General features: G+C 45.6%; 1 protein-coding gene across 9 annotated transcripts in view; it reads right to left on the bottom strand.

Moving 5' to 3' along the window:
- The window catches only part of LOC138983755 (diacylglycerol kinase delta-like), a 144,916-nt gene that overhangs the window by 11,216 nt on the left and 116,610 nt on the right, over positions 1-17,090 (bottom strand). For 7 of the 9 annotated variants that reach the window (XM_070357066.1, XM_070357069.1, XM_070357070.1 and 4 more), the window contains 12 exons: positions 16,585-16,705; positions 15,374-15,484; positions 13,568-13,726; positions 13,202-13,247; positions 11,694-11,807; positions 11,187-11,321; positions 10,390-10,529; positions 8,230-8,341; positions 6,196-6,225; positions 3,603-3,698; positions 2,750-2,863; positions 2,258-2,336 (listed from right to left, as the gene is read on the bottom strand). In XM_070357066.1, the coding sequence (XP_070213167.1) occupies positions 2,258-2,336; positions 2,750-2,863; positions 3,603-3,698; positions 6,196-6,225; positions 8,230-8,341; positions 10,390-10,529; positions 11,187-11,321; positions 11,694-11,807; positions 13,202-13,247; positions 13,568-13,726; positions 15,374-15,484; positions 16,585-16,705 (1,257 nt within the window). The remainder of the gene's footprint in view (positions 1-2,257; positions 2,337-2,749; positions 2,864-3,602; positions 3,699-6,195; positions 6,226-8,229; positions 8,342-10,389; positions 10,530-11,186; positions 11,322-11,693; positions 11,808-13,201; positions 13,248-13,567; positions 13,727-15,373; positions 15,485-16,584; positions 16,706-17,090) is intronic. The other 2 variants (XM_070357067.1, XM_070357068.1) reach the window with 2 other exon arrangements.

Here is a 17,090-nt window from a genome sequence, read left to right as displayed (position 1 = left end):
AACAGTTGAGGATACAAACGGAAGCACGCCGAGACAACGCCAACAATAACGCGTCGAGGCGTCGTGGGGATGACGACTTTATCCCAAAAATCCCTTTTCTTGATGACAAAGACGACATCGAGAGTTGGTTTGCACAATTTGAACATTATGCAACCGACTGTCATCTCGACGACGAACGCAAAGCTACGAGAATGGTGTATTTCCTGAAAGGAAAGGCAAGAACCATTTATGCAAAACTCAGTTTCGAAGACGCGCGCAACTACAACACTTTGAAGAATGCGTTGTATGATGGATTTCAACTGACAGCAGATCAATATCGGAAGAAATTCCGTCAGCTAAAGCGAAACCCATCTGACACGTACAAAGAACATGTCACCAAACTTGAGCGCATCCTCGATAAATGGATCGAGTTAGCCAAGTGCGATGAACATGTAGCAGATCTGAAGGATCTAGTTCTCAGAGAACAATTAGAGAACACCTTCCCTGCCGAAGTGATGTTGCACGTACTTGATCGGAAACCGAAGTCTGCGAAAGAAATGGGCGAAATTGCCACGGAGTACGAACAATCACGTTCGAACATCAGGCCACGGCAATCTCACCAAAACCATTCTAGCAGCAGCGCGTTTTCGAACACGAAAAGTTCGAATGTCGTCAAAAGTGACGCGAAAGAGAAATCGTCACAGAAAGAACATAAATACGTGAGCGATGATGAAAAACAAAGACTGAAAGCCACAGGCTGTTGTTTTTTTTGCAGAGGCAAAGGACACACGTCACGATTTTGTCCCAATAAGGGAGAAGGCGCTCACGCAGTTCATGTTCGAAATGAATTTGATGAACAAGAAATCCCCGTACATCTTGACAAGCTGTGCAAGTCGTGCGAAAAGAAGGATTTCAAAGAGGAAGTGTTCATCAAGTTAGACGGCCGAATCGTAAAAGCATTACGCGATTCCGGGTGCTCAGGTATTATGGTCAGTGCCGACCTTATACCTGAAGAAAGGTACTTGGCAAAGAAAAAAGAAACTACTCTCGCAGAGAAGAAAACACGGAAATTGTGTCCCACGGCTGTGGCCCACATTGACTGTCCGTATTTTGATGCCAAAACCGAAGTGGTCATACTCGAAGATCCCATTTATCCTGTCCTCATAGGAAAATGGTATGGTGTAGGCCAGAACAAGAGGAAGACCCCTTTGTTTCCAGTACGTGACCCGAGTTGGTATCAAGGTGAGACCAACGCGGCGGTCAGTACACGTAAGCAAGAGAAGGAGGAAAAAGAGCGGAATGAGAAACCTGTGCCGGGAACTAGGCATGATGACACAAATATATATCATATACAGTAGTACCTGCCATATCCGGTCACCCATTAGTCATTGCAAAGGTGACCGCAAATATCAGGTGGCCGTTCATTACAGGCCCCCTCCTCCTCCAAAAAAACCCCCAAAAACACGATCAAGTTTTCATGAAGAAAAGAAAGCGATCATCCACGAGCCGCCGATTCATTGTCTCTGTTAGTTTTGCTTTCGTTTATACATCTTAATTATTTGCGTGTTTAACTCGATCGTCCTGGCTAAGCTATTGTTTCGTATGTTTCTATGTGTGTTGTTTGGATTATTATATATGTATTTGAGTGTCAGATAAACAAGTGTTTCAAACTCACATCAGCTGTGATCGATCCGGAAGTGACTGCCGTAAATGTACATGTATGCGCATGTCTGGATTTACAGTTTGCGCATGCGTTAGTATTCATGTCGTCTGCTCGTGCTGTGCCGTCTTTTTCTGCTGATTTCTAACGGCCAGATAGCAGGTGGGAGGTGGGTGGGCGGGGAGAGCCACAGGCGCTCGCCCGCGAAAGTGACAAGTGGCCGTTAAGTGGCCGCTCCTGTCGAGTAAGAGGGGCACCTTAGGGCAAAAATCAGTGACCGTTGACCTCGTCAGACAGGTTAACGGCCATTAAGAGTCAATTATAGAAGGAAAACTCATTAGTCATGGGAAAGCTGGCCGCTCTGGGCAGGTTCACGCCCACGAAAGGGCCGGAAATGGAAGGGACTACTGTATACGGCCTGTTGGCAAGATAAGCCTTTTGCCTGCTGTATGATTTTATTTGTAATAATTTTTTGTTCCTTTTCTTTTTTGTTCTTGTTTGTTAGTGTTCAGCGTTCGTTTCCGGCATGCTTTCTTTTCAAAATTAAAGGTTCAAGTCAACATCGGGACCATTATTTACAGGGGAGTAGCACTATCTACATAGGGGGCATCACCTTACCTTTACCTTTGAGTCGCATAGCGGCGGCTTTGTGTCGTCCTGCCGCCTTGCTCCGCTTCTGTTGCTCCATCATACCTGACTGGGAGACAGACAGACATAACTCAACATCTTTATCCCTTTATCGTCCACAATCTTGTCCATTGTTCAGCATGCTGGGTATTTTCGTGTTTCTATAACCCACCCAACTCTGACATGGATTACAGGATCATTTCCGTGCGCACTTGGTCTTGTACTCATGTGTACACACAAGGGGGGCAACGCACTAGCAGGTCTGCACATAAGTTGACCTGGGAAATCTACACCCTTAATACACCAGGCACGGTCGGGATTTGATGACTCAACCCTTTTAAATTCAAACATGACACATAATTAAGGGTGTTACCTCCTCCAAAGCGTGTCTGTGTGTTAGACTGGCAATCTCTTGGTGGTCTATAAAGTCAAACATGACACATCAGTACAGGGGGTTCCAGTGACCATAACAAAGGGTGTTACCTCGTCGATGGTGTGAGCTCTGTGCGTTAGACCGGCGATCTCCCCCGCCTTGCGTAGTTCCATATCCAGCGACAACAGCGACGCCGACATCTTCTCCTCCAGCTCCGGCCACAGCTATGACATCATACATTGTGACATCATACATCGTGACATCATATATAATGACATCATCACATCATACATTTTTGTGTTTGATTGAAAATGTGCTTAAAAAAACATTAAATAGCCACAGTCTTTACTTTAGCATAACAAGACTCATAAGATTAAAATTCGCCTATTCCTTACCATTTTCTGACTTCAAAAATACAGTTTTATTGTGTTTGATGTTGAAAATATGCTCAAAAAGAAAAAAATTGTTGAATGGAAATTATGCTTTAAATCTTTAATTTCATGGCTCTTTATAGCACACAGTTCGATACGAGAACGTAGTATCAAGTCTGGAACACACAAATGATGTCATACTGAAAGAGGATAGATAATGGCTTCACCTTGCAACGTTCTGTTGCAGGCATGATAAAACTTTAGCCTCCAGTGACTTTTTCTGTTCAATTTATCTTCAGGTCTCTGTAGTTTTGTCTCTGGCTGTCTTTCTCTGTTCCTATCTCTGTCACTTTGTCTATGTCTGTCTGTCTCAGTGTCTGTCTGTCTGTCTATCTCAGTGTCTGTCTGTCTGTCTGTCTCAGTGTCTGTCTGTCTGTCTATCTATCTCTCCTTGTTTAATAAGGAAGGTTGGAGTGAAGCGGACGCATTTCAGTGCATTTGATTGACTGAATGGTTAATCACGCCTCAGCGTTGTTGCTAGTTGTTGCTGCAGAAGGCCAGGCAGTGGAGGGCTGAAGGGAGGATGACCTACCAGTGACGGCGCTTTGTGCAGGAGGAAGCTGGATGTCCCATGATGCAACTGTCGCACGCTCTGTACCAGGTCTGCCACCTGACTGCGCAGTGTGGGCTGCACACAGCGTAACACACAGCCGTTAGCATCTTCATCTACCTTCTGCAACTTGTTCTTCTTTCCACACACACACAGCGTAACACACAGCCGTTAGCATCTTCATCTACCTTCTGCAACTTGTTCTTCTTTCCACACACACAGTGGATCCCTTCTTATCAGACCCCCAAATTAAGACTCCCTTAAAATGTGTTGTTTTTTACTGCATACACTGACTATTGCTATCAATATTGCACTGTCTTGTGTCATGTTTTAGAACAAATATGAAACTATCCTCCCTTGAATTGTTTCTTCTTCTCAGGAACTAAACCACACTGAAAGCTGTTGTTGTTGTCCAAACAGTGGTGTCACAACTTGTTGCTGTGTCGTTGTTTTACTTTACAGACGATGAGCACAGTCTCAGCTTCACATCGTGCACAACACAAACGGATCAAGGAAGTATGATTCAACCAATACAAAAGTGATGCTTATCACTCTAATTTTCTCTACATTGTACTATGTATAAGGTGCTGATGACTAAAAAAGAAACATTTTGTATTTTGTCTCTAGCTGGATGGAAAGGAGCTACCCTTACTCCGTGTGTAAAGTACAGTCCCTCACGACCAACCAAAGATGTGTATGTGTCAACACAGATCTCTGAACCAACCTACTCATGTGATGGGAAGCAACTCTTGCTGAGTACCTTAAACTGAAGAGGTTACTTCCCTTCCCCTGCTGTCGGCTTTGCCATTTGAGCCTGATCACGCACCCCGAAACTATTCTGTGCTCAACACTTTGCTGTATTGACAGATCCCTTATCGATGTAAGTTTCAGCTTTAACATTGAGGGGATGGTTACAACATTGGAAAGGGGCGGGAATATAGCTCAGTCGGTAGCGCGCTGGATTTGTATCCAGTTGGCCGCTGTCAGCGTGAGTTCGTCCCCACGTTCGGCGAGAGATTTATTTCTCAGAGTCAACTTTGTGTGCAGACTCTCCTCGGTGTCCGAACACCCCCGTGTGTACACGCAAGCACAAGACCAAGTGCGCACGAAAAAGATCCTGTAATCCATGTCAGAGTTCGGTGGGTTATAGAAACACGAAAATACCCAGCATGCTTCCCCTGAAAGCGGCGTATGGCTGCCTAAATGGCGGGGTAAAAACGGTCATACACGTAAAATTCCACTCGTGCAAAAAATACACGTAGTGTACGTGGGAGTTTCAGCCCACGAACGCAGAAGAAGAAGAAGAAGACAACATTGGAAAGTGGTGAGTGTTGAAAACAAGACTGCTACACTCAACACACTGTTACCACAACACTGCTGCCAAACAAGCAAGGCAAAGTCACACCTGTCACGGAGTACAGTGGAACCCCTCTTTAAAGGCCTCTTTTAATAGTCAGAAAATGGGCTACATTTACACAGGTCATCAACACAAAGTCTGAACAAAAACCAGTGTCTTAAAATGGAGGGAGTCTTAAATTGGTTGAAGGGGGGGGGGGGGGGTTCCACTGTACACAACTGTACAAGCACAAATCAACAGCAGAAAATTATGAGTTTGAAAGGGAGCACACACGGGATTGACGTGACGGCCAAATCAACTCTGTGCAGCCTGCACCCCAGCACTCAGCAAGCAAGGGAATGGACCAACCAAGGAGCTCTCTATCAGTACTCCTTGGGACCAACTCAACGTGTGGCTCAACACAAAGGAATAACAACACTTTGTCTGGGTTTTGTTTAAAGGCCCACTCCACCTCACTGTCTCAGATCTGATCAGACATTTACATGAGATAATAACATCCATCCAATTGGTCACATACCAAAAACGATCCACCTGGGTGCTCTCGGTGCACGGTGCTAGTTTGGTCAAGGACATCAACACAACATCTAAATCAGCAAGGTCCCCATAAAGGAGAAAGTCTTGAATTGGTGGTGGTAGGAGGAGGGGGGGGGGGGGTGGGTCTTAAAAGGGGGTTCCATTGTACACACGTTAAGTGTAGTGAGAAAAGCAAGCAATGACAATGGGCAGCATGACAACAAAACACAAGTGAAAATGATAAAAATATGTGATCTGCACACATGACACAGATATTCTTTGTACACAAAAAAGCATATATGCACACACTCACACCCTCTCTCAGTCACAGATAGACAAACAGACATGAAGACAGACAGACAGACAGACAAAAAACACTCTCTCTCTCTCACTGATCAGTCAGTCAGAGCCAGCAGAAAGTCAAGTGAAAAGGAACAAGGCACGGTACTCTTTCTGCACAAACTGGTCAGACTGTTGCACATGAAGGCAGACAACACACGTCTAACACTACCACAGACAACAGACAACAGACTGAGGGTATTATGGAGTGTCACAGGGGGATATGTACAGAAATGAAGGTGGGGGGGGGGGGGGGGGGTAAAGGTCAGGCTTTGAACAGCGGGTGTGACACACATGCACAGGTAAGCGTTCAATGTGTCACAGGTAAGCGTTCAATGTGTCACAGGTAAGCGTTCAATATCACACCTGGTAGGTTTCGCTATCGGACGAGTCAAGCTGCCAGAGAGAGAAACCAGACACACAATCAGTCATGGCATAGCGTACCTGCCCCCCCCCCCCCCCCCTGCCTCCTCCATCCCTCCCTCCACCAAGCACACAAACACTTTTCACCGTGCACACACTCTTTCCTGACACACACTCTTTCCTGACACACACTCTCTTCTGCAGTATCAACCCCAAGCATGACCTAGCGCAGGCTGACACAGTTCTCACTTCCTCACTTTAGAAACACAGTGGAATCCTCATTATTAAGACCTCTACAAAACTGAGAAAATGGGGTCTTAAAAAGGAAAACGCCTCAACATGGAGGAACATTTACAGCGGGTATGAACAGAAAGTCTGAGAAAACGGTCTTAAAAGGGAGGGAGTCCTAAATTGGGGGTCTTAAAAGGGAGGGAGTCCTAAATTGGGGGTCTTAAAAGGGAGGGAGTCCTAAATTGGGGGTCTTAAGAGGGGAGTTCCACTGTATGCAGCATTTCGGGCCAGGCCAGACATGGGTCAACTTTATGTGCAGACCCAGAGACGGAAGCCATGTCCCCCCCCCCCCCCCCCCCCCCCACCCCCCCGTGTCACCACAATGGCATGTAAAAGACCTTGGTCATTCTGTCATAAGTGCAGATGGCTGATACCACATAAACACGCATACACTTGTGTATCTCGTCAAAAGCCGTGTGGGCATAACAAATCGAATCATATAACCCATATCTTGTCCTTAGGAGGCGAAATATTTAGCCTGAAGGACATTAAGCATTCTCTCTTTCCTTTGTATGCAGCACACATGAGAACTGGTTCCTAGCGAAACAACAGCCAGTGACCAACTGACCAATAAAGGTGAGAAACTACAGACCATGAAAATTGACATGTCGCACAAGAAAGAAAGGTTTTTTTCATCCCGTACAGAAATGGCCACAGCAAGAAAGAGAGAGAGACAGAGGATGAGACAGAGAGAGAGAGAGAGAGAGAGAGAGAGAGAGAGAGAGAGAGAGAGAAAGGTGTGAGAGAGAGAGAGAGGGTGAGAGAGAGAGAGGGTGAGAGAGAGAGAAAGGTGTGAGAGAGAGAGAGAGAGAGAGAGAGAGAGAGAGAGAGAGAGAGAGAGAGAGAAAGGTGAGAGAGAGAGAGAGAGGGTGAGAGAGAGAGAGAAAGGTGAGAGAGAGAGAGAGAGAGAGGGTGAGAGAGAGAAAGGTGAGAGAGAGAGAGAGGGTGAGAGAGAGAAAGGTGAGAGAGAGAGAGAGAGAGAGAGAGAGAGAGAGAGAGAGAGAGAGAGAGAGAGAGAGAGGGTGAGAGAGAGAGAGATGCATATGATACAGGGTGACACAAAAAAAACAGATCCCACCAAAAGTTTAATATTTTCTGAAATAATCAGCCGATTCTTTTATTTTTTCAGGTGAGCCAAGCTGAAATGATGTTCTAACAGCCCACCAAGTTTGAGCTTCAAGATGTCATGGACAACGGAGCATAAGACATTTATAGTCGAGGCCTATTTTCGGTCGAATTCTATCCACGCTGCTCAACTGGAATTCAAAAGACAGTTTGGACGTAGAGACTTTCCTGTTAAATCAGTTATCTATGGATGGAGGGATAAGTTCAGAGACCATGGGACTGTCAATAACCTCAATAGTAAAAACCCTAACAGGGGATCCCACTCTGGTCGACCTAAATCAGCAAGGACACCGAGGAATATTGATTCAGTCAGAGAGTCTGTTGTGCGCAGCCCGAGCAAATCTGTTCGCCGGCGAAAATAGGCCTCGACTATAAATGTCTTATGCTCCGTTGTTCATGACATCTTGAAGCTCAAACTTGGTGGGCTGTTAGAACATCATTTCAGCTTGGCTCACCTGAAAAAATAAAAGAATCGGCTGATTATTTCAGAAAATATTAAACTTTTGGTGGGATCTGTTTTTTTTGTGTCACCCTGTACATTGATAAGAAAAAAAGGTAAACACAACAGGGATCAAAAGGGAAAAAAAAGATGAAAAAAAGAGAGCTCTTGTGTGACCCTACCTCGGCTAGCTTTCCAGCAGGGTACAGTCGGTCAAGACACTCCGAGGCGCTCTGTGCCAGGGGGAACAACTCTTGCTCCACGTTACTGTTGTTCTTGGACGCCACCTTTACACTGCACACACACACACCTCGTGTCAAATCAACACTTTGCATCTCTGCTTATTTTCATTTTCTAAATTTGGTATTTTGTATACATCTTGTTGTCCTTGAGGATGGAATGTGCTTGTTTATTTCAATGTGTTATTCTCTCAGGTGCCCGTTCGTAATACTTTCACCAACTCTATTACACATGTCGTACACAGGGGACTGGGTGGCCGAGTGGTAACGCACTTGCGCTCGGAATCGAGAGGTTGCGTGTTCGACCCTGGGTCAGGCCGCTATTTTCTCCCCCCTTTCCTAACCTAGGTGGTGGGTTCAAGTGCTAGTCTTTCGGATGAGATGAAAAACCGAGGTCCCTTCGTGTACACTACATTGGGGTGTGCACGTTAAAGATCCCACGATTGACAAAAGTGTCTTTCCTGGCAAAATTCTATAGGCATAGATAAAAATTGTCCACCAAATACCCGTGTTACTTGGAATAACAGGCCGTAAAAAATAAATATTCGCCGTAATGGCTTGAGATTTACCAGCCGATGTGAATGCGTGATGTATTGTGTAAAAAATTCCATCTCACACGGCAGAAAATATGTAAATCGCCGTGAGCTCTTGTGAGAAGGGGCGATTAATAAATGTCCATTATTATCATTATTATTATTTATTATTTAGAGCGCTTACATCCCTTTGTCTATCAGATCATGCACAAAATTGACCCTGGGAAATAAATCTCTCATCAAATTCTGTGCTATTTGCCTGCCCGATGGCAAGCTGACAAATCAGTCGACATGACCCACAACTACACAGAGCCTAGCATTGGAATAAGTGAGTAGAGCGTATAAAAACTAAAAAAAAATCCTTGAAAATCTGGAATTCCTGATTAATTCCTTCTTTATTAACAGCTATTGTGCTTTCAGCGTAGCAATAGGGTCCGATATTTAGACGAGACAAGTATTATGCCGACGAGTCGAAGACGAGTGGCATTATACTTGTTCGAGTCTAAATATCGGACCCTATTGCTACGCTGAAAATACAATAGCGATTATATAGCTGTTCTGACCTTAATTTGTTGTTCCAAACTTACAAAATGACAGTTTTTGCGTCGATCTCAGGTTTTAATAGCAGACGCCGTTTCTTATGCGCATTAGTTTTGCGCAGGTGCCACACTGACTTTGGAAAAAAACTCGATTTGACAACACAGCTGTTAAACAGCTTTTTATTAGTTCATTCGTATACAACAAAAAGAAGTTTGAGTTTTTTAAATTTTGAACAAGACTACTTATGAAGAAGACCAAAACACAACATCAACGGAAAACTAGAAACAACTGAAGAACTAGGATGCAACAAGGGGAGGAAAAGAGAACAGCTAATCCGTACAAAGCGAGCAGACGGCAGCGACATTTTCAGTTTGGGTGATGGCATTTATACTTGTCTCGTCATGAAGCGAATTTTTCAACCTCAGTTATAAACGACTACATGAATGTTAATAGTGCCATGGGTTGTACATCAATACTTCAGAGGGGAAGTGGGGTATTTAGTGTGGAGTTACGAGATAAGAAAAGCCGAATGCGAAAGTTTGTGTCAGTCGGCAACTGTGAACTAAGCTCACAGGCAAACAAAAACGGCTGTTCCGTTTTACTCCCCTGTTTGTACTACATCTTTCGACTTTGGGCATTTTGTGGTGTTTAGGGACAGAAAATAATAGGTTTAGTCCTGTTTCATCGGGAAGTTAGCAGAAAAAGGTATGCTATCGACATTTGTAAAGCTGAAAAACATTTCCGAGAAGAATTTCAAGTTGTCAGTGTATGCTGTTGTCGATCAGTGAAACATCGTGTGGTACAGATGGGTAAACCGGAACCATGCGTCTTTGTTATTGACAATATGCTTTTGGATATTGGCAAAAATGGCCGACTTCTGTAGCATTATGCTTTGATGATCGGAAGAGACCATCCAATCACAGCCCCCGAATTCCCCCACATGTCCATCAGAATAGCTATATAAGACTTAGCATATATACGCCGTTTTGCGTACAATGCTAGGCCCTGACACACAGAGGACATAACTGACCATCGTATAAGAGAAGCGGCGGCCTCCACGAAGTTGAGCAAGACGTGAGCCTCATCCTCGGACAGAGTGGCTGGCTGCGGACTGACCGGTCGCTCCACTTTCTGCTTCTCTGACCACGACTTGAGCACGTTCTCAAACATCTGTAACACACATCATAGAATACATGTACAGTGGAATCCCCCTTCTCCGACCATTACTTGAGCACGTTCTCAAACGTCTGCAACACACATCATAGAATACATGTACAGTGGAATCCCCCTTCTCCGACCATTACTTGAGCACGTTCTCAAACGTCTGCAACACACATCATAGAATACATGTACAGTGGAATCCCCCTTCTCCGACCATTACTTGACCACGTTCTCAAACGTCTGCAACACACATCATAGAATACATGTACAGTGGAATCCCCCTTCTCCGACCATTACTTGAGCACGTTCTCAAACGTCTGCAACACACATCATAGAATACATGTACAGTGGAATCCCCCTTCTCCGACCATTACTTGAGCACGTTCTCAAACGTCTGCAACACACATCATAGAATACATGTACAGTGGAATCCCCCTTCTCCGACCATTACTTGAGCACGTTCTCAAACGTCTGCAACACACATCATAGAATACATGTACAGTGGAATCCCCCTTCTCCGACCACGACTTGAGCACGTTCTCAAACGTCTGCAACGCACATCATAGAATACATGTACAGTGGAATCCCATTTTACACACACGCACACATACACTCACACACGCACACAAACACACAAGAGATCACAACATAATACACATCTCTCACCCTGTCGCGTGTTAGCATCATGGCACGGTTTTTGTGCACAATGCGGATGTAGCCCGGCGGTTGCATCCACGCCTCCCCGTCCACCTGCACAGGGACAGGTTCGTCCCCCAGGATGGTGACCTTGACCTGACGACACTGCAACACGGAACACTCACACTGACACACTCATGGAACTTCCAGCGCAGCAAATGGTGCTTATGTCTAGAATTGTTTCAAGTTTAATTGCACATCCGCATTTATGCTATCTCGCGCAAGAATATAAAAAAAATGTTTTACAGTTTATTTACAAAGCAGGAACATAATAATGCCCATTTGAGAGTGTCTGTCGGTCCAATTTTCCGTGTGGACAATGTATTCTGACCCATATTCTGATCGCTGCATGAACTGAGAAACAGAAATGAGTACCAGGACTCACAAGAAAGAGGGAAGTGTTGCATGCTTGTGATTATTTGTGTGAGTGTAGCAATGTGTAGCGTTGTGTAACAGTTGGCAGCAAGACTAACTGACCTGAGCGATGCGGTGGTGCTGAATGTCGATGAGGCGTGACACGGCGATCTGCATGCCGCCGAACACCGCCACCACCTCCAGGATCTTGTCGTCAAAACTCGGCGGCCGGAAGTTCTGTCACACAAAATCACAATCTGCAGTCCGTCTGATAAACTAACTGCCCTTCCCCCCCGGCCTCTTTCTGTTTCTCTCCCCCCTTCTACCCCTACAGTATGCCTGTTGTTAATTGTTTAATTTGTTGCCCCACAGTCTGTGTTACATCTTCGTTCTGTTTTAGATCTGCACGCTTTTATGCGAGTTCTGTTTTATTGTCCGACTTTTTATGTGTAACGTAACTATGTGTCTATTACTTATCTTACACGTTTTTTTCATCTTTTAAATTTTTTCTTCTTCTAGATTATCTATAAGTGGTCATTGTCTATGAATTGTTTTTAATGCTTGTATGTTATTTCTTACAAGAAAACTTTTTATATGTAAAATGTTAAATTTTAATGTCTAATGTAAAGTGCCATGAGACTGCCATTTGGTGGTGAACAGCGCTATAAAAGAATGTTTTATTATTATTATTATTCTCTCTCTTGCACACAAACACACACATGCACAAACTAAGCTGGCCTGATCTCTCTTTCTACCTCTCTTTCTCACACACATTAACCCCCCTCCCTCCACACACACACTGACACACAAAGCTGACCTGATCTCTCTTTCTACCTCTTTCTCACACACATTAACCCCCCTCCCTCCACACACACACTGACACACTAAGCTGGCCTGATCTCTCTTTCTACCTCTCTTTCTCACACACATTAACCCCCCCTCCCTCCACACACACACTGACACACACACACAGAGTTTAGGAAGTCAGCAAACAAGAGGAGTAACTGACAAGGACAAAACAATGTGTCAAACAGCATGCTGTTCAGGACATCTTCCACTCCTCTGGTTGTCTCCCTTCCACCACCCCACCACAACCAGTCCTCGCATCAGCTTGACAAATAATTTCTTTGACTAAGCAGTCCCAATGCAGCGGAATCCCCTTTTTAAGACCCAACAATGTAAGACTCACTTTTTTAAGACCCAAACATGTAAGGCCAAATAAAAAAAATTGTCTGTTTACGGTAACATAGACAAAAACAATAGGGTCGGTAGGTCGGGATTTTTTTTTCCTCTAAAAAACCATATTTTTTAAGTTATTTTGCAAAAAAAGAAAGACTTTTTTTTGTTTTTTAATTTTTGTTTTCTTTTTTTTCCCAAATGCCAAAAAAAAGTCTAGGGTCGCGCGAAAAAATAGGGTCGGTCGGGATACCGTAAACAGACTATTTTTTTTTTTGGCCTAAGACTTCCCCCTTCTTTCCACCCTCCTTTGTCAGAAGTTCAGTTCATAGCCTTAGTAAATTTACCTCCGTTTTAAGACTCCATCCCTTTTTGGACCCAACATCAAATTGTTGGAGGTCTTAAAAGGTCCACTGTATCTAACGCTGATCACTGGAGACGTGCAGTGTACTCACCTCATCCTGTTTTGAGCCGCCCCAGAAGTTGGTCCCGCCGCTGTAGCTGTAACACACAATGACACCGCGTCAGTCAAGTCTATCCAGAGCGGGGAGATAGCTCAGTCGGTAGTGCCGCTGGCTTGAAACCAGTTATCTGTATCGGCCTAGTAACCAGTATGGCATACACAAACAAGGGAAGTAACTCAGTGGAAGTAAACCAATACGGAATGCTCTTTCTTTGCCAATTTTACGACAGTTAATTGAGCTTTCAAAACTCGTGCTTTTTCAAAGTTAAGGCAGTCCCTTTACCCATTAGCATTATTAGTAATGCAGAATCTTATAGTATAACTCTTGAAGCGATCTGAGGGCCTTTTTTCTACCCACCTGGTGATGTTCATAATGACGATGCCCTGTAGAGAGGGAAGGGGGATGCGCTGTCCGTCGCACTCAAGTAAGACTCGCTGGTCGAGGTTCTTGAAGGTCTGGTTAAACATCTCTCTGCTGCCAAGCACGCCGTACCACATGAAGTTCTTGGTGCGACTCCTGCACACAGTACAATACAATACAATGCAATGCAACACAACGTAACGCAACACAACACAATCAGTACAATACAACAGAACAGACAAAATACAACACAATATGGGCTGATTATCTTGAGGCATGCCATGTCTGCTCTGTTACTCGCATGGGTGTTACTGGGAAAAATCAAAAAACCTGAAAGGCAGGGGTCCAAAATGCTCAAGTTTGAAAGAAAGTTTCTGGACACCGACGAAACCAAATCATAATAAGCAAGATAGCGGCAAATCCAAGGGAGCGAACCGAGAAAGCACGCGAACCGGTGTCAAAAGTCGGATCGGAACCGCTGCTCGTTATTTCAACTTGGCGAAACGAAGCTTTTTTTTTTGTTTTTTTTGAAAACCCGGAAAACCGGAATTTCCGGCTTCAGATTTTTTCAAAAACCGGAAATCCGGCAAAAGCCGGAAGAGTAACACCCATGTACTCGCCTTGTGCCAGTGTCTTCCTGCACCTCATTGTCTCTGTCTGTCTCTTTGCCTGCCTGTCTGTCTGCCTCTGACTGTTTGTCTGTCTCTGCCTGTCTGTTTGTCTGTGACTCAGTCTGTCTGTGACTCAGTCTGTCTGTGACTCTCTCTGCCTGTCTGTGACTCAGTCTGTCTGTGACTCTGTCTGTGACTCAGTCTGTATGTGACTCAGTCTGAGTCTGTCTGTGACTCAGTCTGTCTGTGACTCAGTCTGTCTGTGACTCAGTCTGTCTGTGACTCTCTCTGCCTGTCTGTCTGTCTGTGACTCTCTCTGTCTGTGACTCAGTCTGTCTGTGACTCTCTCTGTCTGTGACTCAGTCTGTCTGTGACTCTCTCTGCCTGTCTGTCTGTCTGTGACTCAGTCTGTCTGTGACTCAGTCTGTCTGTGACTCTCTCTGCCTGTCTGTGACTCAGTCTGTCTGTGACTCAGTCTGTCTGTGACTCTGTCTGTGACTCAGTCTGTCTGTGACTCAGTCTGAGTCTGTCTGTGACTCAGTCTGTCTGTGACTCTCTCTGTCTGTGACTCAGTCTGTCTGTGACTCTCTCTGCCTGTCTGTCTGTCTGTGACTCAGTCTGTCTGTGACTCAGTCTGTCTGTGACTCAGTCTGTCTGCGACTCTCTCTGTCTGTGACTCAGTCTGTCTGTGACTCTCTCTGTCTGTGACTCAGTCTGTCTGTGACTCTCTCTGTCTGTGACTCAGTCTGTCTGTGACTCTCTCTGTCTGTGACTCAGTCTGTCTGTGACTCTCTCTGCCTGTCTGTCTGTCTGTGACTCAGTCTGTCTGTGACTCAGTCTGTCTGTGACTCAGTCTGTCTGCGACTCTCTCTGTCTGTGACTCAGTCTGTCTGTGACTCTCTCTGTCTGTGACTCAGTCTGTCTGTGACTCTCTCTGTTTGTGACTCAGTCTGTCTGTGACTCAGTCTGTCTGTGACTCTCTCTGCCTGTCTGTCTGTCTGTGACTCAGTCTGTCTGTGACTCAGTCTGTCTGTGACTCAGTCTGTCTGTGACTCAGTCTGTCTGTGACTCTCTCTGCATGTCTGTGTTTGTCTTCCTCCTCTCTCTCCCTCACCTTCAATACAGGAAGAGTGAGAGAATTGAGGGAGGGGATAGACGTAAGATGGGAGGTGCTGACGGAGGGAGGGTTTACCTGCACTTTTCAGGATGTACGTCTCGTTTGTTCTGGAACTCCAGGGTCACCTTGGCGTCCAGCCCGATACCAAAGTAGTTGTTCATCACACACCTCTCTTGGTACAGGTCCCTGTAACACCCAACAAACCATTCTAGTTTGATGCAACAAACATTATACGTTATCTGTAGTTCTGACCAAAATAAGACATTTGACGCAGATCAAGACATTCATTCTTAGAACCGCACCATTAACAGGTGTAATATCTTCTTCTTCTGCGTTCGTGGGCTGAAACTCCCACGTACACTCGTGTTTTTTGCACGAGTGGAATTTTACGTGTATGACCGTTTTTTACCCCGCCATTTAGGCAGCCATACGCCGTTTTCGGAGGAAGCATATGCTGGGTATTTTCGTGTTTCTATAACCCACCGAACTCTGACATGGATTACAGGATCTTTTTCGTGCGCACTTGGTCTTGTGCTTGCGTGTACACACGGGGGTGTTCGGACACCGAGGAGAGTCTGCACACAAAGTTGACTCTGAGAAATAAATCTCTCGTCGAACGTGGGGATGAACTCACGCTGACAGCGGCCAACTGGATACAAATCCAGCGTGCTACCGACTGAGCTACATTCCCGCCCCTCAGGTGTAATATGGTCTGTGACATCATTCCAAACACACACACTTATCCCCCCACCCCCACTTATCCCCCCACCCCCACTTATCCCCCCACCCCCACTTATCCTCCCACCCCCACTTATCCCCCCACCCCCACTTATCCTCCCACCCCCACTTATCCCCCCACCCCCACTTATCCCCCCACCCCCACTTATCCCCCAACCCCCACCCCCACTTATCCCCCCACCCCCACTTATCCCCCCACCCCCACACACACTTATCCCCCACCCCCACTTATCCCCCCACCCCCACTTATCCCCCAACCCCCACACACACTTATACCCCCACCCCCACTTATCCCCCCACCCCCACTTATTCCCCCACCCCCACTTATTCCCCCACCCCCACTTATCCCCCCACCCCCACTTATCCCCCCACCCCCACTTATCCCCCCACCCCCACTTATCCCCCCACCCCCACTTATCCCCCCCCCCACACACTTATCCCCCCACCCCCACTTATCCCCCCACCCCCACTTATCCCCCCACCCCCACTTATCCCCCCACCCCCACTTATCCCCCCACCCCCACACACACACACAGAGAAACACTCACAGTGGAATGTCTTGCTCGAGGAGCGGGGAGGCGGCGGCACACAGAGCGTCGGCATTGGCCAGTAACACCTTGCTGATGAAGCTTCCCCCCGCCAGCGACTTGGCTATACTGCTACTGATACCTGGCATCACACAAGAAAATCAAACGCTTATAAGACTCACCTTCGCCTTGCCTAATATGAAAGAGAAACAAACTCCATACAAAGTGACATTTTTATACTGTTTGACCCGAACTCAACTATACTGTGACCTGGAAATACTACCAGGATCAACCAGACTAGTCATATCTACTAGTCCTAAAAGCGCTACAAGTTGTACAGATCTAAACATGGAAAACTTTTAAGAAAATAATAATTTTGACTTTTTGTTACCCAAACTTGACCCTACTGTCACCTTGAAATTTGACAAAGGTCAAACAGACTTTTATCCTACATACGTGTGTGAGACACCCGTGAGATAATAATCGTTCAAATCACACGTGTGTATATCATGTAAATGAGGTCATGT

This window comes from Littorina saxatilis, linkage group LG13, assembly GCF_037325665.1.
Source record: "Littorina saxatilis isolate snail1 linkage group LG13, US_GU_Lsax_2.0, whole genome shotgun sequence".
Lineage (NCBI taxonomy): Eukaryota > Metazoa > Mollusca > Gastropoda > Littorinimorpha > Littorinidae > Littorina > Littorina saxatilis.
The sequence above is the reverse complement of the archived record's forward strand: the minus strand, read 5'-3'. Positions and strand labels throughout refer to the sequence as shown.